The sequence below is a fragment of the Periophthalmus magnuspinnatus genome, chromosome 1 (assembly GCF_009829125.3).
Source record: "Periophthalmus magnuspinnatus isolate fPerMag1 chromosome 1, fPerMag1.2.pri, whole genome shotgun sequence".
NCBI classification, from domain to species: Eukaryota; Metazoa; Chordata; class Actinopteri; order Gobiiformes; family Gobiidae; genus Periophthalmus; species Periophthalmus magnuspinnatus.
Window position 1 is genome coordinate 29,416,471 of NC_047126.1, and position 27,472 is coordinate 29,443,942.

The 27,472-nt window shown below is 38.9% G+C and overlaps 1 protein-coding gene across 1 annotated transcript in view; it reads right to left on the reverse strand.

Moving 5' to 3' along the window:
- nr3c2 (nuclear receptor subfamily 3, group C, member 2) overlaps window positions 1-27,472 on the reverse strand; it is a 164,502-nt gene that overhangs the window by 30,818 nt on the left and 106,212 nt on the right. The window contains exons 4-6 of the mRNA XM_033991838.2: window positions 20,242-20,358; window positions 14,226-14,552; window positions 7,485-7,629 (exon numbers count right to left, since the gene is read on the reverse strand). Of these exons, the coding sequence (XP_033847729.2) occupies window positions 7,485-7,629; window positions 14,226-14,552; window positions 20,242-20,358 (589 nt within the window). The remainder of the gene's footprint in view (window positions 1-7,484; window positions 7,630-14,225; window positions 14,553-20,241; window positions 20,359-27,472) is intronic.

The following is a 27,472-nucleotide window of genomic DNA, read 5'->3' on the forward strand; positions in this document are numbered from 1 at the left end:
TCATGTTGCATTGTCATACAGACCTAATACTAATATTTCAAGCCTTATTTAAAGTATGAAGTGAAAACTATGTTAAATGCACCATCTGAATTATCCGCCCTATTGACCACTGGCCCTCCATGTCGAATATTTTTCAAGATATGGCCCTCGATGAAAAAGAGTTTGGGCACCCCTGGTCTATGGTACGGATGCATGTTTGCCAAATTACTTTTGAGCAGTAATTGAATAAATGCAAGATGGATAAGTTTAATTCTACATGCAGAACATTCCACACAAAGCAAGAACACCTCCATGGAGACAATAGTTACATATCGCACTCTTTTACCTTCTACAAGTCTGCAGCAATGAACTTTCAAACCTTCACCTGTCCAGCACGCCGTTAGTTACGCGCTATATTTACAATTTCATTTCGGCAAGAGAGTTAAGTGTCTTGCCCAAGGACACAAAACAGTATAAAACTACCATATGCACTAATGGTCAAACTGACAACCTTCTGATACCTTGGTCAAATTGTAGGTCCATTTTACCCACATTTCTCATTGTAATGTAAAGCTGAATAAACCATTGCATTCAACAAATAAGAAACGTACATATTTCTTCAGCTAACACACCAAGTAAAATCGTATTTACTCAGGACTGGCCCGTTGCATAAACATAACCAGTAGGGGGGGCCACATCTTCAGCGAGAACTGCTGTGACTTGACCAAATTTATTTCAATTCATTTAAAGCTCACCGCACGCACTTTTGGAGATTGGAGCAAGAAGACAAAGGTGAAAGGTTAAAGTTGAGTGAGCTATTTATTATTTATTTACTGCTAATAAAGTCATGCTAAGTTAACGTCTTAGCCTTAACAACGCACGATAAAGCTACAATTGGCCCTCACAGCATTTAGTCAAATCTTGTTTAGGGCCACGAAATGCCAAGAACCGGCTTGTATTTAGTTTCATGAGAACTCCAGTCTGTTTCTCTGAATGAGCACAAAAACAGGAAGCATTACCCAAGTCAAGAATATGCTCCGCAGATGTCACCAATTGACTCCAAACTTTGGCTCCAACTGCGATTAGCCAGTGACATAAATGAGTCTGACATTTACATTTGCAGTCATTAAAGGCAAGCGGGCCGTGCCGACGTGAGCGAGGTCGGGCCTTCACACCTGAGCGTATACTTAAAAGGTAGACGCAAACATGGCAGCCACAATCAACAGTGAAAGGGCGAATAGTTCATGTGTCTAGTAAACTCTGAAATATACTGTCTATAGCCTTTCGCAGCTCATTTTGTTTTACTTTAACGCTCCAGTCACTAGTCTTGTCACGATACTAACATTTCAAACTCGATTTCGGAACAGGAACAGGCTTGATACTCAGATTCTGATATGATGATGATTATAAAAAACACTTTATTTAGACTACAGAAAGTGACTTTCAACATTAGTAGAATTATTATATATATTCATATATATTCCCATGTGGCCTTATATCTGTGTAATCCCTCAATCGTCCAGTAGGTTCCATGGTGGTCCATGGAACCTACTGGACGAGGTAGGTTCCATGGACAGCGTTTACTAGTCTATGTGTCTTATACTTGTGAAAGCTACAACTCAAGATCATTCTAAAGCCATTCAGGTCATTTCTGTTCTGTGAATGTGACTGTTTTAGTCCCCTGGCCTTAGAAACTGGAAGGTTTTCTCGAGCCCCTCAAGAAGAAAGACTTGGTGGTTTACGTTATTTGTTGTATTGTCCATTTTATGATGAATTTATAAATCCTTTATTTGATGAAATGTTCACACAAAGCCCTGATATGTTCTGGTGTAATGACAACAACAAGATTCATTCTAATGTTTATAAGTTGGCTTCATTTCTTTGTAAAGCCTGGAAGAAGAAGCAAATGAGTTTGTTTAAATGAGTCTATTGGTGTTTGTAACACTATTGTATCTTATTGTATGTTGTTAATGGTCTCTTGTAAAACCATTAAAGGGCTTAGCATTTTTTGTTTACAAGACAAATGAGTATCTTGTTTCGATATTAGTTTTAGTATAGATTAATATCTGATTTTCAATACGTTTGCCAACCCTATCAGCCGCAAAGTCTTTTTTGTCGTGAAGTAAAAGCGCCTTGCCTCAAGACACCACAGCATCGACCCTTAGAGTGTTTGAAACAGAGTTCAATCTAAAGGCTGGTGCTGTTTCATAAGTCGGTTTCTATGTATTTTCAACCGGAGAGTTAGCCACTAAACATCACAAATTATGCAAAAAAACAACAACCGGCTGTAGCAAATTTGCAGATTTCCAGAGGATGTGCACCTCACTTTGGGAACCGTCGCATCACATGAACAAATGGTATACGCAAAGTCAAATCTAGACCGGGTTTTGACAGCATATGTAGCCCGAGCTAACTTTAGTGTTTCTGGACTCGGCCGGTTCACAAGGTGCAGAGGCATAACATCATTTGAGACAAGTTCGGCTGAAGTCTTAACACGTCTTCTCTCTCTCTCCTTCTCTCTTTCTCTCTCTCTTTTCCTCCCCGAATCAATTTTGCTGAATCACTGCCCAAAACAAGCTGCTGTTTTTTGGGGAAACAGGGACTTTTCTGGCAAACTCTGCAGCAACACAGTTCACACTTCAAAAAAAAAAAAAAAAAAAAAAAAAGATGCAATCAAGTCCGTGTTCACATACTTATTAGCAAGTTTGTCATATCTGCCCACAATCATTACATGTGAATAATTAGCACTGCTGTCACATACACCTGTTTAGCAGTTGGAATTCAATTAGCTCTTTTTGCACATTTGAAGTATTAATTTGCTGTATGTGCATCTGCTTATATATGCGTCTATAAGGTAGCACCGGGGGGAGTGCCTTTGATTGGCAGTTCTAATGGAAAGTGGTGAGAAATGGACAACTTGCACCAATATATATGAACAGAGGTGTCTAGAGATCTGACGGAATCAAAAGCAGTTTAGCTTACAGTAATATAGAAACACGAGCCTTTATGAGCCATTGCATGATCTTTAAAGAGGGGGTATTACACTTCTAAGGGGTATTAACTGCTAACACATCACATATTTAGATTAGAAAAGCTGTATTCACTGAAAAACAGCATATTAACATGTTTTATAAGTTTCAGTTTGGGTTTTTTCCTTCCATTTGCTCTCCTTGGCACTCCTCTTTCAGAGCGATATCACATCACAATCTGTGAGCATCCCGCTAATGAAACTGTTTCACATCGCGTCAGGTTTGTGAAGTTGTGGACAGTTTTGTATCATGCTTTTGTGTATTTATGAGCTTGCGTGAGAGCTTCTGGGTTGAGTTTTGGGATAGAATCTAACCGCTAACTGTAAAGAGGGATCGAATAGGAAATGGGAGAGATAGTTACATTAAAATATGCGTGGATGACATATAAAACCACTTCAGGCATGTTTTGATGAGGTAACAATATTTGCATAATACCTGCTCTTTAAAGTCACCATCCTTCATTTTTTTTTAAATCTCTCTCTTCTCACCAATGCTCTCTGGTTTTCTTCTGTCGGCCCAAAGCTGGCACACTGTTAGAGTGCAGTAACATAGGTAGCATCTAGTGGTGACATGTGAGAATACAACAGGGGTGGGTCAGCCATCTAACTACAGATGGTATAAAGCTGAGGTACATGCAGGAGTGGAAAGTAAATGCTTGCAAATACTCAATTACTTACTGCAGTTGAGTAGATCTTTTTGAGTGATTGTAGATTTCTTAACATGTACTTGCACTTGGACTTGTATTTGTATTTGTACTTGCACTTGCACTTGTAATTGAGTATAACTGTTGCCGTATAATTCACTACATTTCATATCACAGGAGTTACTGAGGACAGCGCTGGTCCCAATCATCCCAAAACACTGTTGTGTCTAGGCTGCATCTGCTCCCTGTGACAGCTCTGCACGGCCCGCTCTGATTGGCCAGAGCTCAGAGAATACACTGATTGTGGTTTCAAACAACTTTATTCAGCAAAAAACGGTTTAGATCATCATGTTTTGTACAAAAGCCTGATATAAAATTCTACTTTCTACTGTTTAAAAAAATAACTAGCAACTAGTACTACAGAGGGTATCAGCTGGTACCAACCAAGGTCAAAGTGTTATTGTTGTTGTTATTAAAAGTCATTGTTGAATGTGTTTTATTTGCCTGAAAAACTGGCATCTGAGCTAAGAGCTAACTGACTTTCATTTGAGATATCTGAACGTGCGTGTGCGTCTAAACATCCTCGTTTAGATGCTACTGGTGGAGAGCAGATAAATGACATAAACATTTTAAATTTACTACCAGTATGCATCATTAGTACAACTGTATCAAAGACCCCAATCACTTCAGTAACGCGGAACATTGAGATGACATGGTTTAAACTGGTGCACGCTGTAGTGGACATGTGACCTGCTCCCCGTCCACCGTGTCACAGCTTATCTGCTCTGTCAGTCTGAGTGACAGCCCCATCCATCAGCACCAGCAAATGCATTAGCACAGTCACAACTTAGAGCGGCTACAAATAATTCATTAGACACTATAGAGCGCGTGCAGGGAGTGAGGGACTGGTCAAATCCCACAGAGCCAGCGCGGTACAGTACCAGCAACTTTTTAGACTGTGGACTTTATTTTATAGGTTTTAGAAGTGGGAATAAAGGCTGAGCTCGTACTATTTTAAACATTTCCATCCTGCTTATTTAAATATATATACAGACATGCAATTTTCAAGAAGTACAATGTAAAATAATGGTGAAAAATGTAAATTACATCTTAAAATACAAACACAATCTTTGGGCATTTAACATTAAAATATGACTACACAAAAATGCAGCTGAAGATTGAAAAAGTCAGATCAAAAAAGTACTTTAAGAAGTACGTCCTACTTGTACTTCCAAACTTCCTAAAAAATTTACAAAAACTTAACAAAAATCTGATCAATGAGGGTTAAATAGTCGACTATATAAAGCTTTTTTTAACAACAACAGTTTAGAACTTCTCAACTTCAGAAAAAAGAAATCAAATCAAATCATTTATTTTTTAAACATCATGTCAAGTTCTGAAGTATGGTAGACACATTTTTATATAGCGCTTCCTCCACCTTCATGTCACTGAAACAGTTTTACATCAAGAAACTACTCACCCATTCACCCAGCTGTGTACAGTGGAGATGAAGCAGGCTAAGTGTCTTGCTCATGGACACAACAACAGTTTTTACCTGTAGGAGCTGGACTCAGTGGATGTGTCCACTATACAGTGTTTAAGCTGGTAGTCTAATGCGCCCTTAGCACTACATCCCTCACTCAAATAGCTTTGTAATTTGTGCTAACACAAAAGTAGCCTCTGTGCGCCTTCTTCTGCTACAATTAAAAGCCTCCCTCCCCCGGCACACTCCAGCTCAATACATCCAGAGTGAGTGGGTTACACAATGGCATTTACCCAACGCTTTTTTTATCAATTTATTTTCGGAACAAGTTGATCTACTGACATTGACTTACACGAGCTAGCTTTTAACCCTAACCCTTACATGAACTTTGCCCCCTCACCTAGCCAAACGCCTATTTGCTACTACTCCCTAATTTTGATTTATTTTAGAGCATCCAGTTGATCAAAGCGCTCCTCGAATCACCCTTGTAGTTCAAATGTATTAGCACGGATCAAGTGGGTCATTGACTGCCCCTATTTTGGCTTTGATAGTTTCTGCCCAGCGCAATTAACAACCCATGCAAAACCAGCAAAGTGCAGCCATTTCTCCAAAAAGTCAGTGTACGACCTTGTTTTTAATCATAGCTTTTTCTACACTCATTTTGGCTTTGGGAACATAACACAGGTATGCTAATGGGGTGCTGAAAATAGTCCAAAAAAAAAGTTCAAAAGTCCACCAGCTAAATAGATATTAGCATACATTAGCATCTAATTAGCAACTCAAACAGAAGACAATGGCATCTTTATGGAAAAAGTATGCTAGTTTTTGGAGTATGGACAGAAAACTTTTATAAACGCCCACACACAAATGCAAAGACTTCACTAGACGCTGCTGTACTATCTGTACTATGCCGCGCTGGTACATTCTTTCTACATTGTACGGTAGAACTGGCAAATTAGTGCACGCATTGTGTTTTGAATACAAAGATTAGCTTCCGTTGAACTTGGATCGGTGAGTTACTGTGACAAAGATATGAATGGAATTGAAGTGATATTGGTGACAAAAAGGAGTTGGCGGCTCAAAATGAAAATATGCAAATTAGCTCGATACACGGAGAAATTCTGTATGAGAAATATTGTGATAATGACAAATTCTTCAAAGATTACTTTAAAGTGACAAATAATTAGAATATCCCTACAAGGTTAATTTAGTTTTCACACTAGCAAAAACGAAATTGTTTTCAAAATGTATTATCTTATACTTAATTGGTTCAAGATGTTAAATTATTAGTTTTAGTGTTAGGCACGCTCAAACTATAGCTTTAGCGGCGCTCCAGTAAGGCTGTCAAGATGTTTCTGTTCATCAGTAATCATGATTGTACAGGTCACATTATAAAAACAGAAAAAAACAACAACAAAATGACCAATTTAATGGCAAAAATGTGTCATTCCAGTTCTGTCGATACTCAAACCTAAATTTAAAGAGGGGGTATTATACAAAATAGAGTGGTTATAATGTTGTTCCCTCGTCAAAAACATGTCTGAAGTGGTTTTAGATGAGTATTTTAGCGATCTCTCTCGGGCCCTATTCATATCCCACTTACAGCTAGCTGTAAGATTTGGTGCAAGGCCCCGCCCACAACCCTGCATCATCCATGTTTCCACACGACAATTCTCCATAAATATACACAAGCATGATACAAAACTGTACACAACAACTTGACAAACCTGATGGGATGTGCAGTAGTTTCATTAGAAGGATGCTGACTGTGTTGTGACAGTGCTCTGAAGGGGGAGTGACTTAGCATAGAGAGCAAAGGGAGAGGAGACTCAGAGTATCAAAAACAAAAGTGAAACTCATAAAACTTGTTAATATGTGTTTTTCTGCGGTTCAGCATTTTCAAAACATGATTGGTTGAGCGGTCAGATCTACACTGATCCACGGGTTGGCGGTGCGATTCTAGCTCCTACAGATGAATGCTGTCGTTATGTCCTTGGGCAAGACACTTAACCCCCCCTCGCGCCCAGTGTCTGTGTACACTGGTGTATGAATGTGTGTGTGAATGGGTGAGTGGTTCCTTGATGTAAAGTACTTTGAGCGCCTTGAAAGTGGAAAAGTGCTTCAAAAATGTGACCATTACGATTCACTTTAAATAGGTGTTTGTGCAGTTGTAATGTAGTTTTGAGAGCAGTTTGGGTCAGATACTAAAAGATACATAATAGTTTTGAGAGATTTTGCCATCCCCCCCTCCCCTTTTCAGTCGACAAATCGATCTGTAGGACACGTCTTTAGTCGACCAACAATTTCTCCAGCCTTTCAAATCAGCATCTTGCATGGTTCATATACTCACTCGTTGAAGATGAGGTCTGGGGCGAAGTAGAGCATCTGTCCATTAGTGTGTTTGTAAGACCTCCAGCTGAGAGAGAAGGAGGACAGGCACATCCACGAGTACTGGATCAGCGTGATTTGGTCCTCGATGGGTAGACCGCGGAAACCTACGGGAAACAGACACCGAGAGATGACAAAATACCACTTTACAATCCTCTGATGCTGCTGAAGTATTTGTTTCAACAAGCAGAGATGTGCACTACCAGACACTTTTTCATTTATGGTTTTACTATTTTCATGACGATTTACATGGTTGATTCTCACTGAAGGCATCAAAACTACGAACACATATTGAATGTACCAAACATAAACTCAAGCGGGAAGAACTTAGTCAATGAAAAAAGCTTTCAGAGGAAATAAAAGCAGATGGCCTGTGTTGGTGCAGTTTTATTTTCTAAACATGCAGGTATGTTCATCCCGTGTTGATGGGGTGTTGGTGCTGTACTGCCAATTTCTAGGCACAGTCTGAAAAAATTAAATCTCTTAAATTAAATCTCAAAAACCTCTCCATGTACGGTCTTTCTGTGTAAATATCTCATGTTACAACATGAAAACTTGCGCCTTATATTCAGGTGCGCTCTATAGTCTATAGAAATTTACGGTAACCATTTCAGGAGACGCTCATTGAGAGAAGGCCAAGGGCAAAGCAAATTTTAGGTTCAAATTTCTATTTGGGGGAATTTGAATCTAAAATGTAAACATTGTCTCCATGGAGATGTTATTGCTTTGTCTGGGACTATCTACAGTATGCTTCTTTATCTCCATAGAGACAAGCATGGAGTACTACCAAGCTAAGTTACAGGTCAGATCTGTGGAGAGGAAAGCCCACTCACAGTATGAATGCATCGTTTTCAAGTTATTCTTAAGCAAGATAAACACCTGCACTTAAAGTAATACAAGATGCATAAGTTTAATGTCATACTATGCAACATTCCAGGCAATGGAGACAAACATGTGACAGACACTCGAAACCCATGAGGAAACTTTCAACACCTGATCTGAATTTCATGTTTTATCACTTAGAGTTATCGTTTAAAGTTGTTGAACCTTGATTTCCATGTATGCAAAATATCACTGTATCCAGCAGAGGGCGCAAAGTAATTGAAAACAATAGTTATTTAGTGATGAAGGCAGTTTGAGTTAGAATAAGTCCATTTAAAATCTATGGATTTAAACAGCACCGAGGAGCACCTGATGGAGAATGAGGCCACCACCTTATGACATCAGCTGGTAGAACAGAGTGTTTAGAGCTGGAGTGTACTTAAACACACGTGAATTAAACAAAACACAACACCAGCTTTAAGAGGGAACAACGTTATAACATGGTTGACAGCTCAAAAAGGCAAGTTTACCAGAAAACGATTTAAAAAGATGGAGGCAGGTGAGTGAGGTGTATATAAGGTGTGAACACTTTTGAGAATGGATAACAAAACACAGCTCCTCCCTTAAGGGCTCAGTGTGGAGATGAAGAGGAGAAGATAAGAGGCTGATGGTTCTACAGTTGCAGTGGAAAAGGGGTGGGGAAGAATTAGAGAGGGGAGAGAGTGCATTTATGAATGGTGTAAGGCAAAGGTAGCAGGGTATGACTAGGTAACAGTGGCAAAGGGGCAGTCGGAGGTTGTTGGATATTTTTTCAACAACAAAAAATGGCTTTCAATATAAAATCCATGAATATAACTTTTTACTTACCCCATTTAACAAAAACATGGATTTACTAATATTGGCTGTAGAGCTCTGACCATAGATTATCAGACACGACTAGAAATGATTGGATTGGATGGATTAAAATTAAACTAAAGGCACTGTACCTGGTTTTTACTGTCTTAAAAACGTGAAAAAAGGAACTACCATATTTTCCAGACTACAAGTCGCCCTTTTTTCATAGTTTGTTCAGGGGTGGGAGCCACGCAAATGAAGCACTTCATCTACCTCTGGAGTTGGTGGAGTTGTTCAGAAGCGACACCGAGGATGAAGAATTCAGTGGATTTATTGATTTGGGGTGAGATTCAGAGTAAACTTGTTAACTTGTTTTTTCTGCTTTAGTTATCTGATAAACAGTTAATATCTTATGTTAACAAACCAGACACATATTCAGTTCTGTCTGTGCTTCATGTAGCTGAATAAATATAAATGTGTTACATTAGTGTGCTGTACTGATATTCAGCCTGTTGTTCTCTATTTTATTATTATTATTATAAGTTGCCTTTAAAGATAAAAAGTCTGTTCTTGGTCTCAGATTTTGTAAAATAAATTTCCTCCAAAAAATGCGACGTATAGTCCAGTGTGACTTATGTATGTTTTTTTCTTCATCATTATGCATTTTTCCCCTGGTGCGACTTATACTCCAGAACGACACATCCTGAAAACACAGTTGTTCACTTTGTTTAAACAGTTTGCAGTCGTCTAAAGTTTTTCCTCACTTACCTTACGCACTCCAAACATCCTAATTATCACCGCAATGAGTTTATAAGCAACTTTCACAACTTTCACAGACCAGAGTAGAGTTTTGCCGTGACAGTAACGTTAAAAACAACTAGCATGCTACCGCCTACTCCCTGATCACTGAACAATAAAACCCTTTTTAATGCGGACTGACTTATTTTGACCTCAAGAGCTGCTTATGCAATATATCTGTACTGGGGACAGACAAATCTTGCTCAAATACAAGGGGAAACAATGTAATACAGGACGTTTAATCACCCATCCCTAATATGAGATAGACACAATACAATGTACTTACTGGTGGAATTTACACTTTATAAACGCAGCTGAACATTCACCAGTGTCAAGTATTTGTACATGTGCCCAAATTTCCTTACCATACCACAACAGTGTACAAATATTTGCTCAGACTTGATAAGCACCGAGTAGCGTTCTCCCATTCTTACTTTACGCAGATCCCACAGGGCCCGCGGTTATTGGCATGATGTCTATGGGGCTCCTAAAATAGAGTCAACTAGGAGGTCTGCCAAACTCTCAATCAAAGTCTGGCAACAAACTCGACGACATGAAAAAGATCGGCCAGCTGAGGACACACACAGTGACTTACACAGGCTTAAGAGCTGCTTGTGTTGATTTGGGTGTCAATCAGGCAAATGTAGAATGCTTTGAGGAGACGTAGGTGACATGCAGAGTCTTACTGCGCCGGAGATGGTATAATCGGTGAAATGTTGGGTGAGCAAATAGAGAAAATGTGTTGATAATTACAGGGTATGGGAATGATGGCTGAAGCAGAGGGGGAAGTCAGATATTTTGGCAAAAAATCTGTAAAAGGATTATGAAAAGTCCTTGGTTCAATCCTGGTTGATCCATGCTCTAGTTCTGTCTCTCTCCTGGTCCCGGTTCAGTCCTGGTTCGGCCCGTGCTGCTGCAGTAGTTGCTGCGCAGTTACTGGTTCAGTCCTCACTTTAGTCAACGTTCAGTCTTGGTCTACACCTTGTTTTAGCCCTGGTTCAGTTCTGGTCTAGTCCCTGCTCTAATCCTAGTTCAGACCAGGTTTAGTATCAATCTAGTCCTCATTCTTTTACTGGTGGACTTCCCCTGTCCTGGTTCAGTTCCTGGTTCAGTCCTGCTCCAGTTCCGATTCAGTCCTGGCCTAATGCAGATTTTTCCAGTGTGGTAACGATATATAACATGGCTAATGTCAGACTGATATGTGTAACACTCTAAATTGAATGCTTCACATATCAGCCTGAGGTGACTCCTGCTGAAAGCAATCGGGGTCTTCTGGGACATGCAAACAAATACTCCAACGCTGCCACTCCACTGGTCCACTTTCCTGCCCACTGGTTGCCGGGCTCTATTGCACCAGGGGGAGCAGGCCGAGATGGATTCTTGTGAGTTTGTGAACAATATAAACCAGGTTTGCTCATTTTCACTATTGCATTAATGAACACCGCATTGCAGAGTGTACTGGAGAAACCATCTCATCTCATCCCTGTCACACGCACACGTCCCTACTGTTCACTTTAGCATATGCTCATCATGCCTCATCCCAAATGTAAAGCGAATGCAGCCGGTGGCATATCTGAAAGTCAAGGTACACACTTTGACCCTCCTGTCTGGCTCTCCTTCTATTTATACCCCCGGATACGGCAAGCAGACACCCGGGAGGTATCAAATATTTGCAATACAGCAAATTAAACAGCCTCAAAAGCTAAGCTACCTGTGTCGCATCCTCCAGTACATCGTCACTGACTGGCATTTTTGGGAACCGACATCCCTGTTTTCACATGTTTTTATTCCTGCTTAAGCGCCAAAACTGAAAATGATAGACATCGGATATTCTTTTCAACATCAGAGGAGGCGGCTGGAAGGGAGCTCTGTTTTGGAAGTCTTAATCTTGATTCTATTTAATGGTCAAATTGGATTTAGTCATAATCTTTGCAGGATCATTTTGCGATCTAATATTTGGGAATGGAAATGGTTTGGCCTGATTTAACCACATGAATTATTCAAAATACAGAGATTTAAAGTGGAGATGTAAGCGTGTTATCCTCATCAAGACGCACTCTATAATTGAAGTAAACAGGATTCAGGGTGAAATATTTACAACAGTCGCTCCAATAAGGTCTCAGCAAGTCTAACGTGTGGTCTGAATTTAGAGGCGGATTTTGTAATTTTTTGAGGTTGAGCGTACACCACCCGCTTATCTAAATGCTGGCGTTATAGCTTTGCCAGAAATGTTCCACAGTATGTCTTTAAAAGTATCAGTATTTGTATTTATTTAAGTGTTTTTCATGCTCAAGAACACATTGAAAAACATGCATTCGTACTGTAGGCGGTCACCTCTCCGCAGAACTGATGTGTAACTTAGCCTGGTGACGCCACCTGCTGGTCTCCATGAAGATAGTTATGTTTAATGCCAAATTGTGGAACGTTCTAAGCAAAGTAATAACATCTACATGGAGACAAGCAGGTGAAGTAGCCATCACAGTGCACCTTTAAGTGACAAAGTTTTGTGAGAATAGTGGGTAATAACTAATAATTGGAAAGTTGGTGGTTCAATCCCAGCCTCAGCAAGTGAATTCTGTTTATGTGCCCCTTGAGCAAGACACTTTACCTTCCCAGTCTACATTAATGTGATGTGTGCTGTATAAACGACAACACACAGACACTATACACAAGTCTCAGTTGGGTGAAAACTATTTTTATTCACCCTATTTTACTACGCGCCCTTATTTTTATTTGATCATAGTTTATATTATTATTATTCTGTGTTTAATGCTGCACCATAACGTCAGAGCGAGTCCCTCCTTTGTGCTTTTTGTTCACGGACAATGGCAATAAAACTTGTGATTGTGAAAAAGCAGCAGCCCTTAACATGTGTAAATGCTGCTAAATCATTAAAAGTTTCACACTGAGCAACAGGACAAAAACAAGTGTTTCCACTAAACCTTGTAATTAATTATAACAAATTAAATTGATTCATTTCCTGTGCCTCCTCAAAAGATCATAGTTCTCAAGTTTTAGTATTTATAAATAGAGCATACAAACCGCAATCTGTTTTATCTGTTTTATCACAGCACTTTTGAAGTACCATGACTGACTGAATTTCCTTGTGGATTATTTAAAGACACGCTATGTAACTTTTCTAGTCTAGAATCTGCCAACTACCGTATTTTCCGGAGTATAAGTCACACCAGCCAAAAAATGAATAATAATGAAGAAAAAAACATATATTTCACATATAAATCGCATCTGAGTATAAGTCGCATCCCTGGCCAAACTATTAAAAAAATTGCGACTTATAGACCAGAAAATACGGTACTTGTCTCCATGTAAATGATGTGGCTTTATCTGGAACGTACCACCATATGGCAACAAACGTATCTACTGTATGTCTGTGGAGATAAATGAGCAAGTTACAGGTCAGCTTTGTGGAAAGGCAAGCCTATTCACAGCAAGAATGCATGTTATTATTTATTAGTTATATTTTTAACAATAAAAACCATATCGAACATCCCAGAGAAAGAAATAACATCTCCACTGGGATAAGGTCAATCTGGACATCTTACAAGCAACAACAAGTGTCTAGTTCTCTATCTCTGTTAAACTGTGCCATTTAGGGCTGTCAAAAGTATCAAAAATCTGATACTAATTGATACTAAAACTAATATTGAAACTAGATGTAATTTGGGCAAGTATTGGTGCTAAAAATGTCTCATTCACAGGACAGAAATTAACCTTTCTTGAATAGCTATATCAGAACAAATATAAAGCCACATACCGTATTTTCCGGAGTATAAGTCGCTCCGGAGTATAAGTCAAAAAATGCATAATAATGAAGAAAAAAGAGGTTGTCAGTTTGTCAGTGTGACCATAACAAAGATGCAAAATTATGTTCTCAGATGCGACTTATATTCCACATATTAGTCACTGTATCTGAGTATAAGTCGCCCCCGGCCAAACTATGAAAAGAACAAAAGTGCGGCTTGTGGTCCGGAAAATACAATATATACGGCCACATGCTAACATAAGAAAGAACAATTTAATGTTGAAAATGACATTCTAGTATCTAAACAAAGAGTACTTTTTATCATCATTGTGATATTGAAATTGTATCAAGTCTATTCCGTGGAAAAGTTAGCATCATGACAACACTAGCACAGACTAACAAAGCCGAAAAAACATTCTGGCACACATATACATTTGAACCCATATCTAACAATGCCCCGCTCCATAACCCCGAACATGCACCCACCTGGAAGTACTTTGGCCCACTTGACCATGCGCACCATCTGCTTGCCGGCCAGGCGGTTGAGGCTGGAGAGCAGGTGGTCGGTGGTGTCGGGCTGTGTGTTGTCGTAGCCGGAGTACACCTCCTCAGGCTCGATCAGCTCCAGGACGCTGCAGATGGAGGGGGGCAGGAAGGGCGTGACCACCCCTGGACCGTGGGGTACCAAGGCGTTGTTTGCGCTGGAGGTCAGGTCCTTCTCGGAGCACAGGTACCCGCCCGACCCCACGTCTTTTGTGGTCTGGAGGTCATCGTGCAGTCCCTTCAGCTTACCCAGTTTTTTAGACTTCCTCGCTGTGGAGACAAAGACAAGAGTCTTTTTAAAATCTCTGTACACTGGCAGTCAAACGTTTGGACAAACCCTCTCATTTTTAGTTCTTTATGTTTATTACTTTCTACATTTTAGATGGAAGAAATCAAATATATGAAGCAAGATATATGGAATCTAAGAAAAAAAGTGAAATAGCTCAAGTGAATATTTTTATATTTAGTCATCCTTTACTTTCAATGCCGCTGAAAACTCTTATGACAAAAGTACAAACCAGGTTCAAAGCAAAGGGTGGCTATATTCAACAATGTAAAATATAAGACAAGATTGAATGATCTTGTTTTTATTTCTTGTTTGCTGCATCCCATATGTGTCCATTCATAGTTCTGATGCCTTCAGTGAGAACCTACAACTTAAATAATCATAGAAATAAAGAAAAAACATAAATGAAAGTGTCCAAACTTTTGACTGACAAATTTTAATCCTTTGTATAAGCAGCTCTGGGTCATGTGTGCATTAATTATAAAGAGTAACTAATCAGGAAGTGTACGTTAGCATGTTAGTAGCTGTTAGCTTTACCGTCACGGAAAGACTGAGCTTCCTTTACTTCTTTACTTCCTGGTTCACGGCCAATGAAAACACTTTATAATTAGATGCAGACAGCACACAGTGGTCTCAAGACAAATTTTACTTTATCATATGAAAAACTCAAGGTTTTAAGGTCCAATTTAGCGTAATACAGAATCTTTAATTCAATTCCAAAGACTTTACACACGTTTCTATACATTTTTTTGTATTCCTCACTCATGTATTTGTATGTGGCCTGAAGTAGCCTGTATCTCCAGCGGCTCTGTGCTGGTCTAACAAATGTGGCATTCATTTACTGAACTTATTCCTACAGGCACAATCTGAGAACTGTCCAGTCCAAGGACACAACACACACTATGAATAGCTGATATTTTTTCTTATTTGAAGTATTAAATGTTAAAAGCATCAGCACGTAATAAAAAAAAGTTATTATATATTGAGCAGACATATTGAAAAGATGTAACATGTTTGTTTCGTGGCAGTTGTTTTGGATGTCTTGCATTGGTGATTCACGGTCATCTGCTGCTTTTCAACACTTGAGGGACACATCTTTTTACTCGTGCTCATGTGTGCTATAGGACACAGTCTGCTTATGCAAACACTCATCTGCTGCAGTGCTGTGTGTAAGGTAAAAACAGTACAGTTCATAAAAACACTACAGGACAGCAGTGATTTACAGCACAATGCAGCACAACACCAAGAATTTGGTTCAAATAAAACAAATACAGGCTATAAAACAGACAAGGTGTTGAATGTGGTAAGATTATCAGCCATTTTGAATAAGTTTGATTTTCAAACATGTTTTTTGCTCAGTGAGTTATTCCAGGGGTGAAGGGTTTAACACTTTTCATTGCTTTTTCAAAACAATCAATGAAATGTATTTAAAGGTGGAACTTTACTTGTCTCCATTCTCCATGGTGATGTTATTGCTATGCAGTATGGCATCAAACATATATCCATGGAGATAAGCCTGTGGGCCCATCAGGCCAAGTCACAGGTCAGATCTGTGGAGATATGTTCACAGTAAAATGATTTTCACGCTATTCTTGTCTCAAATATATGTTTAATGCCAACCTGTGGAACATTCAAACACATTAACATCTCCTTGAAGACAAGAAGGTGCAATTTCAATTTCAATTTTTTCAATTTTAAACATGCAACATTAAATAAAGCACGGTCCATTTGAACATTTGGCACTACACAAATGATTAAACTTCACCCTGTGACCCGACAGCAGCTGTTTTATAAACCTTGTCAAATCAGTTACATAGAGGAACTACAAACACTTTTAATTAATGAATTTAAACAACAGGTCTGTGAACCGCTGATAAAACGGATGCCACAGTAACAGGTGTGGAAGGGAGGCGAGGATTAGCTACGCTCACCTAAAAAGTTTCAAGCAACAAAGTGGAGAAAAGTTGCTTTGACATGACAGCACACAACAGTTCACACTCTTTCATTCACTCCTTTATCCAAGTCGACTTTTGTGTTTCAAAGATCTAACCTTGGATTTAGTGAGATAAAGATGAAAATGCCAGGCCACTGCTCTTAGTCACACTGTCCATTCAGAGCTTTGAGACATTCAGTTCACCGCAGGTCATTAGACGAGGAAATATTCAAAAGTTAACATTCACTCTTCATATGGTGTACATTTACAATTGGAAAATATGTGAAGTCAGTAAGATCGGCTTTATCATTTTGTGATATGAAAATGTGCTAATTAAAAAATGTACATCACATTGTCAGTCAAGCGCCAATATATTTTTTAAATGTTTTTGTTCTGTTTAATCTTGTTTTTACATTACAATGTTCTTTGCTATTCTGAAAAGTACAACTCTAATATCACTAAATATTATGGCTATGGTTTGTTCAGTCAAAGCTGCAGAAGAACCAGAGCAGAGTAGAGGCTCTGCATGTTTTAATTTGATATATATGTACTCATCCATTAGAAAGGCACTCAGACACAGGCAGAACATGCAAAGTCCAGACAGGAAGGAACCTAAGACCTCACCTGCCATCAAAGATGAAAGGTAACAAAGTACATGTAGTAAAATATTGTACTTAAGTTGAATTTTTAGGTATCTGTACTTTACTTAAGCGCATTTTATAGTGGATACTTTTTACTTTTACTTCACTACATTTAAGAGCAGTATTTGTACTTTCTATTCCACTACATTTTTTAACTGGACTGAAAAGTAAAAATACTTTTCCTATGATTTGAGGGGTTATTTTTACCATGTTCGTAGAAACATCCTGACTAACGTTTTCGAATACAAGCTTCGGCTTTGAGCAAACAAAAATAAATTCTCAAAATTCATAAGAAAAATGAAAAAATGGATTTGTATTGTTACTGTGAGAAAAATCTATCATTTTTTGATCAATATCACTACATGTGACAAGTACAAGTGCTTTTCTAAATGGCTACTTTTACTTTTACTTGAGTAACTTTTCACCTCTGTATTTGTACTTTTACAGTAACAAAACTGGGTACCTCATCCTGTGCTTCTTGCCACTGTGCCACCATTCTCTCGATCTTGAATAGCATACATATGTTTAGGCCATAAAAGCCAGCCTCCTATTTTCTTATTTTTTCCCCTAAATGATATTTTGTCATTAAATATATGTGAATTTAAGTGTACTGGTTTGACCCATATATTAAAGTAAAATGTCTCTTCACTTAAATCAGTGCGTAACGCCTCTGAATATCCATGCACACACACACTTTCATGGGCTCTAGTCATATCACTATTTTTGGACCTGGAGGACTTGAGGACCTCTGCCAAAAACGTTTAAAATGAATGAAACACATTATTGCTCCCTCTGTCATTTCTTCTCTCAATCTTTTGCAACTAGACTGGACAAAAAGTTATAAGAGTGAAGATGTTTCACAGCCTCATATCGAGGTGTGTTTCAGTGTAGTTAACTCCTCCCTTCAGATCGATATGAGACAGTGTCCAGCAGTGATCTGGCCAGCAATGTGGAAGTGGCTTGGACGAGGAGCCAAACATCTGAAGTGCTGTATGTTTGCAAGTTTTCTCCCCGACAAAACCCACAATGTCGATGAAACGTTCTGCACCGACAAAGGCGCCTATGAAAATTTGAACTTTGACAGAGTTTAAACAAGAGAGAAATGTGAGAAAATGTTAATGCCTGTGTGAGAAAAGTGTATAAAGTGTGTGGTGAGGGGTTTTACAGCTGCAAAACATATAGAATAATTCACGGATTTCGCCTATTGCGGGTTATTTTTAGAATGTAACCCCCGCAATAAATGAGGGACCACTGTACTAAACAATATTTGTATAGTTCCATACATATAACGATTATAAAAAAAAACTTCAACCAACTTCCTCCTGCCCGATATATGTAAGTTCTTGACGTCACAGAAACAGCATCGGTACAAACATCCCACTGCCTGTGATAATGCATTAAACCTTGCGCTGAAAGAACCTTAAGCCTTCAAACAGTAGTCTCATGTTCCCTGTTAATTCAGCCTGCTTCAGTCTGGGGGCTTTGTCATGTATTGTAAAGAGTGCATTAGATCTGCACGGCAGGGGCGCCACTGCGTATTGTACTCCCAGCGAGTCCATACACACAAACATCTCATGAGTCAGCATCCTCAGGCTTCCTGTGACTCCTCAGACCTACTTTTTCTCTTGGATCTTTCCTGATATAACAGAGCGGAGCTGACTCAAATGTCACGCCCGGGACACGTGACCGCTGTGGGACAGTATTTTGAATCTACACCCCCGAGGTACAGGCAGGTCTGCAGATAAGTCTATGTGTCACGCAAATGCATTTGTATTTTGTTTATTTGATTTATTTAACACATATTATGCATTTGTGTGGCTTTAATTTCCTTTTAAACATGCTTTGGATTAGTATTTCACATTTCACATAAACAATTGTCTATATTTGAAAAACACATATTATAAAAAACACCTCTGTTGTGAGGCCTGTCTCACATCTTTAGAGTGTTCCAGGTTGTAGCAGCATAAAACTGAAACACTGATTCTCCATGTTTAGTCGTGACTCTGGGACCAGCAGGAGGCCGGTCCCTGAAGTCCTCAGAGTGTGAGATGGTTCATATGGCTCTAACATGTGGAAGATGCTGGTCCATGGAGAGACTTGTTCACACAGAGCTGCTTTAAAGTCTATTCTCTGTATTCTAATCTCAAATTAAGTCTGAGTCCATTACTACCCCTACATTTCTAGCCTGATTTGAAGGTTTTAGAGAGAGACTGGAGGTGACTGCTGACACTTTCTCTATGTTTCTGTGGACCAAAGATGATGACTTCAGTCTTGTCTGAGTTTAGCTGGAGAAAGTTGTTTTGCATCCACACACTGATCTGTTGGATGCAGTACTACCTGCTGCTGGTGAGACATAGATCTGCATAGTTGTGGTGTGCAGAACATAATTTGACTGCCAAACGAGTCTGGCGATGGTTTATATTCTTAAAAGAAGAGAAGTTTGGGATTTACCTGTGATGCAACAATCTGGGCAAAATGCAAAGTGAACATTTTGTTTGAGACTTTGGAATAATGGATAACTGAAAGTGTGAATGAAGCAAAATATAACTCCAGGTTTGTTTCTGAGGGAACAATGACATAACATGGTTAAAAGCTCAAAAAAGTAAATTTTGAATAATATGTTTCCTTTCAGAATTTCTGACTGGAGAGAAAAATTCTACTACACTGAGGCAATCCCCTGGAGCAGCTACAGGGTTGCTAGACGGTAACTAGAAATAATAAGGTGCACTATGTAACTTTTCTGGGGGAGGCCACCTGCTTGTCTGTATGGCATTAAACTCTCAGAAGAGACTGTGGTGCCACCAGGCCCATTCACTTGGCTGTCAATCGTCAATCGTGCCTTCACTGTAGGAAAGCATCATGTTTCAAAGCATTTTTGTAGTATTGGTGACTGAGGAAAATGCAGTTTTCAGTTGTGTTCCATATTGTGGAACATTCCAGGCAAAATACATCTCCATTGAGACAAGAAAGTAGCGGACTCTCCATCAGAAAAGTTACATAGTGCATCTTTAACACTGTTCCACCAAATTCACAAAATGTACTAACCTTTTGCAATTGACTGACTAAATTATGTGTGCTACCAGAGTGCCAAAGTCTCACCTCCCAGGTTCATGCCGGCCTGCAGACACTTCCGTACCCGACACGCTGGGCAGTTTTTCCGACGGATCTTGTCGATGATGCAGTCGTTCCTCCCGGCGCACAGGTAGTTGTGCTGACCTACAGGAAGACCAGACACAAATGTTACTGTCTCGCTCCACCGGTGAACCTGACATGCACCTGACAGACTATCAGCAGGGGGCGTCTAACGCTTTGCACTGTGGGAAAATGGCAAAAACACTGGCTTAGAAAACATACACATTGTTTTGGGTTTTTTTCATTTGCAAAATTGAACGCCCAAGGTTGGATTCCTAGACTGTGTTGGGCATTCGGGTGATGAGTTTGCATGTTCTTGCCATGTCTGGATGGGTTTCCTCCGGGCACTCTGGTTTCCCCCATCAACCCAAGACATGCACAGTAGTAAGCCAATACTTCAGCTATGTAAGCCTTACTTAAGATTCTGGCTCAAGATCTAGAGATGAATCCCAGGACACTGCTGTGCGGTCATCCAATGCTCTTAACAGGTTGCCAAAAGGCACAAGTTGAAGAGTGGGTCAAATGCCACAGATAGATTTCCCTACTGGGACTTTTTAGGGTTGCTACAGTGCAGTGAGAGCCAGTAGGATTTTATGTCAGATACCCTTACTAGCTGTTTAAACAAGTATAATAGAGCTAGAGTTTGCAATGTGGGTGGAGTGTCTTGCCTAGGGACACAACAGTAATACCAAATTGACAAAACATAATACCCCTCTATATCCATATCCATCATAATAACAGATGCTAGCTGCACATGATCAAAAGAGTACATTTATATGGAACATGCGCTGCAGACAAATTCTCTAATTAGCTTTTTACAAATATAATCAGTGACCCAGCGTATCCCCAGAGGCCCACCTGTTGTCTGTGGAAATAGTTGCTGCAAATGAGTGAATGTACATGCAGTAATGACTACCAATTACCACTATATTCTATACCGACATGGTTTTATGCTACGCTGCGGCTACACTGGAGAAATCCTAGTAATTAAAATGTCTGATTCTATGTCTGTCTCCCCATAAAGTAGGTCAGGACTGTGAAAGTCATTATCTGATCCACATTTTGTGATTGAACAGCAGTGATTCCCTCGTAGGACCGACTGAAGATTTGGTATAAAAACTGTACTGTAATGTTTTTTTCCATGTAGCTGAGCAAAATGAGTTTAACCATTGCACAGATATATTGTAAAAACAGCTCTTAGGATTAAAATGAGACCACTGTGTGCTGCATCTAAGTACAAAGCGTTTTATCCTCATAGAATCAGGAAGTGCACTGATAGTATGCTATTTGTTGTTACCATGAAAGTGATGGTCTCTGAAAATTGTGAAAAGTACTTATGAACTCATTGTGGTGAATGATTAGGATGCAAGGATCACGAGAAAAGAGAGATAACTTTGACCAAAACATTTCAAATAAACAAGTTCTGTTTTTCACGTTTATTATGAATCAAGTCTTTCTTTATGCTTCATGGCTAATTGAGGTTAGGTTATTACAGTGTTATCAGAAAATCTCTAGGTATTCATCGTGAGGAGGGAGAGGCTCGCACCCAGAGGTGACAAATACATTGAGATGTGTAGATATATTTATAATGTATACATTGTAAATAGCATATTAGCTGTGCATAAACAGGAGATGATAGCATATGACTAATGTATGTGAATGTGTTTTACAGTACAAAGCTATTCTACTGAAAAAACAGGATAAACTGTATTGTAAAATGACTATAATCCGGGCTTGGTTATTGTAAACCTAGCTAACCAAATACCGTCAGATTTCTGTTTTGGCTACCGACATATTAAGTCACACTAGCCACATTAGTCAGGGGAATTTCATGCATGTCCAGAAATAGAACAATTTTTCCACATAATTGTATTGCTTGCAGCCAGAAGTGTATTTCATAACATTTTTAAAAAACTAACCATTTAACTAGTGTAATGTTGGCTAGTAAAGACCATAATTGTGGCTAGTAACAGTTGAAAAAGACTGGCATGGCAGTTAACAGAAAAGGAAATGTCTTTTTTGTTAGTTTGTTTTTTTTGAAAACTATTAATTTAAATGGCAATAAATTTGAATGATCATAATGGAGTTTACTGTAGTTGATACATTCTTTACTTTCTTTGTCATTATTATTCTATGTCATTATTATTCCTTTATTAATCAGGGACCTGGCCAGAATAACACGTGAGCTAATTCATGTAAATGATGTATGTGTATCTTGTATGCTTGTGTAGACGTTTCACAATGTAGGTCAATCTATATCTACTTTGTAACTGAACACCATTTTTTTCTTATTAGCACTAAATAAACAGGATTAAGTACTGCATGTGACTAATGGTGTGTTTTACTGTACACAACCACAACTGTCCAGAAGCGGGCGAGTGCTGGTGGTAACGACAGCTAGATTGTACAATAATATAAGCCATATTTTTACAACAAGAAAAATAGAACAATTTGTTCTATTTGTGATTTCAAAATGACAAATAGAACAAATTGTAACATAGCAACTGTGACTAGTTTTAACGCCAATTGTCCATAAACATTTGAAAAAGATTGTGTATTCAACTCAATTAATCTTTATTCCAGATTCAAGGTCCATTTTTAAAACAGACAAAGCCAGTAACAATACAAACAGCAAACCTTTTGTATGCAAAAGGTACACGACATTAACATGTAAATGCATAATAATGTGTGACCAAACCTTCTTGTCAAAGCCTGATCTCGTCAGATCTCAGACGTTAAACAGAGTTGGACCAGGTCAGTACTTGGATGAGAGACCACTGGGAATACCAGGTGTCACAGTGGAGTGCCAGTGGGACATAACTGAACATAACTGATACGTCATCAACATTGCTTAATATGAAAGCGGTGTGTGTGTGTGCGTGTATGTGTGTGCGCGTGTGTGTGAGGGGCCGATGGCTTTGATTACGTCAGTCTTCCCCAGGGCAGATGTGGCTCCAATAGCAGCCTACCACCACCGAGTGTGGAGTGAATGAATAATGCCCAAAAAGCGTCTTTGAACGTCTGGAAAAGCGCTGTATAAGACTAATGCATTATTATTGTTATTATATATGATTGTTTATTTGTCTGTATTTTACAAAGTTGGTCAGGTCTGCTAACTGAACACCATTCTGTCTTATTAGCACTAGATAAACATGATTAAGTATTGCATGTGACTAATGGTGTGTTTTACAGTATATAATTGTCCAGAAGCGGGCGAGTGTTGGTGGTAACGACAGTGAAGCTAACAGGACCAGAATCCCTCCTGCCTCCTGCTGTAGCCCTCAGCTAAACCCAATGATCTCCCATTTCAGAGCGCTTTCCTTCCGCTCTGCTGGCTCTTCACTGTACAGCTCTCCTCTTCCTCCTCCTCCTCTTCCTCCTCCACACAGACATCTCCATCCATCCCCTGCTTTTTCCCTGGTTTCCACACGTCCGCCAGCCCTCCCAGCGCCATACGCCCACACAACGGCAGCCTCTACTAGCACACACACACACAAACAGTATAGTCATTCACCAATGTATACGCGGCAAGCCAAAGACGCTCCACTTGGCAATCTGAAAAGCATTGGATAAAATGACAGTTAATGCTCGTGATATATAGAGGTGGAACGATGGAATGGGAGCCTATAGTTTGGAAGGGCCAAGCAACGACCCCGGAAAAACGCTTCAGATAGAATGTTCACTGTAAAAATGATTTGGTAATAATGTGTTAAAGGGACAGTACTATCTCTGCTACTTCAAACTGGAGCTTATAAAACCTTGGTAACATTTTATAATAATAAATATATCTTAATTAGGCTTACTTAAGCATGAACAGAGACTTAATTCATACTGAACATTGTGTTTTGTTTCATTCACACATGTTTAAGTAAAGCTCAAAATGCTCTGATCCACCTTGTGATGTCATATAGTAGTAACAGCTACGTTTTACCTTTAGTTCAGTAGAGATTGGCTATTCCAGGGTTGAAATCATCCAGATGATTTTAGTGAAAGCGTATGCAGTTAAAAAAAACAAAACAATGGGGCACTTCCTGTATTACCACATGATGACATCACAAGGTGGAACAGAGTGTTTTCCGTTTGAGAAACTCAGCCTAAATATGCAGGGTTTGTGTGTTAAACATGTGCAAATGAAACAAAACACAACTCTAGGTCTGTTTGTTATGAAACAACATTATAACAGATCAGAAAATAGCGTAATATGAGCCCTTTAAGTGTTTGTTGATGTTTTATTGTGGCTAAAGTGTGTGATTATTATAAAGTGCCAAAAAAAAACCCCCCAAACATTACAACATGTTATAACATATAATACAAATGTAAATGTATTTGCTCGATAATATTTCTATAACTTTAAGCCTCTCAAACAAATAATAGTCTTGAATGTGCACGTTTACTGTAGCTATTACTGTACATACTTTCACTTTATATTGCACATAATTCCTGCAAATAGTATATCCATGGGTCTCAGTATGACGACAAATTAGGACTGTTGTCATAGTAGTTAACAATTTAAACCTTAATATTATATCTTCTGAAAGGGAAAATGTTGCATATAACAGGAAGTTGAAACCCCAATAGTTTTTGCTTATACATGTTCACTATTCACTTTATTCCTGAAGTTGCCGTGGGCGCCGCCGTCGTCTGTGGGGTTGTATTATTTTGCACGGGGCCGTCGATCCTGACAGTAAATACATTCTATATGAGAGAGAATCGCTGCAGTGCTGACTTGTTGATCACATGAACACTGAACATATTACACAAATTAACCTACTTTATATCAGATTTTAGCGGCAAAACGTGTCTCAAATTCTCCACTGAAACGAACAGACACAAAAAAAGCAGAGTTTAGTCTCATTTACAGCAAAAGTGGGCGGGGCTGAATAAGTGTAGTGTTGTATTTGTTACATTATGCTGATGTGTAGGTCATAATGCATCGTTTTGTTGCAGCATAAGAATCTACTAATTAAAAAAACAGTACAAAGCTCTCAGTCATTTCAGTACAGCAAATGGCAAGACACTACTATTATTAAAGGATCATAATGGACTTTCTACTGTGGCTATTAAAAAACACTTCTCAAATGCACTTTCCCTTTGCATCGTGTAGTCTGCATCGCCCTTCATGCACTACCTTCACTGGTAATGTTTTTATTTCTTTATGTTTACATCTTTCTACAGTTTAGATACATACGAAAGACATCAAATATATGAAGTAACATGTATGAAATCATGAAGCGAAGAAAAAACTCAAAACTCAACTAAATATTTGTCACGTTTTATATTAAAATTCTTCACGTTGACCTTCTCTCAATGAGGTTTATGATGAAGTCTTCTGAAATGGTTTTACTACTTAAGTGACTTCCGGCTCTTTTATGAGATCCGAATCTTTAGGATCTGTTCATTTCAAAGAGCCGTTCAAAAGACTGGTTCTTTTACTAATTATTTATATGACAGAAGCAAACAAACTAATCACAGACAGAAATGACCAAGGCTCAGATCTGTTTAAAATGGTTCAAACTCAGAGCGGGAGTGTGTTTACTCTTTGGAATTATGAATCATCTAAATAAAACTTTAAACTACAATAATAATAATTTTACAAACTGTCATTATGTTTTTTTTTGTGCACAAATCTCTCAGTTGTGTCGCCCGCTCTGCTTCTGTGTTGATTCTTGTGTCAATTCAGCGTTAATCAGGATAAAAATGCGTGCAAATTTGAAAGAAAAAGATTCGGTTCTTTTAAAAAAAAAAGAGATCCGGATCCAACCGTTCACATTAAGGAACCGTTCAAAAGAGCCGTCACGCTGGTTTTCACTTCGCAGCTGTGCCTTGTCAGCTGCTCAAGAAATGCCAAAAGTGAAACGCAGTGATCAAAGCGAAGGGTAGCAATCTAAAATCCAAAACGAGTTATTTTGAGTTTATTTTTTGTTTATCCATACGTGTCCCTTTTTTCAGTGAGAATCTACAATGTAAAAAAGTACAATGGAAATAAAGAAGTAACATTAATTAAAAAGTGAATCCAAACTTTTGACTGGTCGTGTATTTATAGGTTTACAGTAATCGCGGCTTTCTTGCATCTCCTCTACGTGGATACAGCGTGCACTTTGTTTTGGGATCTCGTGGAGTACTGCGCAGTGTGTGTGTGTGTGTGTCTGCGTGTGTGTCTGTGTGTGTGTGTGTCCGCTGCCAAAAGTCGAGCAGGCAGGAGGAGAGGCAGCAGCTGTAGTCCCACCACTATTTCTGGCCAAATCACATGACTGTTACATAAGCCCATTTTTCTTGCTCTAAAAAAACGTAAACTGCGACACAGGAAATACAACACAGCCCCCCCACCACCCTCCTCACCACCACCACCACCCTCCCCGTCCTCCTCCTCCTCCTATCACAAGCCCCCCCCACCCCACCCTCGCGCTCAGACACAACCGTCCGGACGGCAGGGTGGTAAGATTCATGTGAATTTGCTGGATTTATTTATTTTTTATTTCCGAAGCAACAATTTTGAATTTCCATTTTTCTGACAAATATTATAACTGCTTTTAAATCAAGATTCGGTTCACGGTGCATTTTAAACCCATCCAGGTGCGTTAACAGTTGAGGAAATACTGCTGAACAAAGAATCATTTCAGAATGTGTTTGTAGAGGGCTAAACTACAGAGCGAGTAACGATTATATAAGACTCAATGGATACAAAATGTTTAGCAATGTGCATTTGACATTATATTTTGATAAAAAAATAAATAAAAACATTACAACATGCTATAATATATAACACAAAAGTCTGGGAATGTATTTACTACATATTTTCACTTTCTATTGCACATAATTCCTGCAAATAGAATATCCAGGAGTTTCAGAATGAGGATGACTGCTGGACTGTTGCCATAGCGATTAACAGTTTAAAACTAAATATTATATCTTTTGAATGGGAAAACGTTGCATATAACAGGAAGTTGAAACCCTCGTCATCGTCTGTGGGGTCATTAGGCCTGTCACGATAACAAAATTTAAAATGCGATATACTTCTTAAGTCAATATAGATGATTTGATGTTGTGGCTATCCCTTAAGTCCAACCGTATAGTCCAGTGTATCAGATCACACATATTATTATTATTATTATTATTATTATTATTATTATTATTATTATTATTAACCTTTACTCCTTGGACTTGCAGGATTTTTCGGGGAAATTACTATTTTGAATTT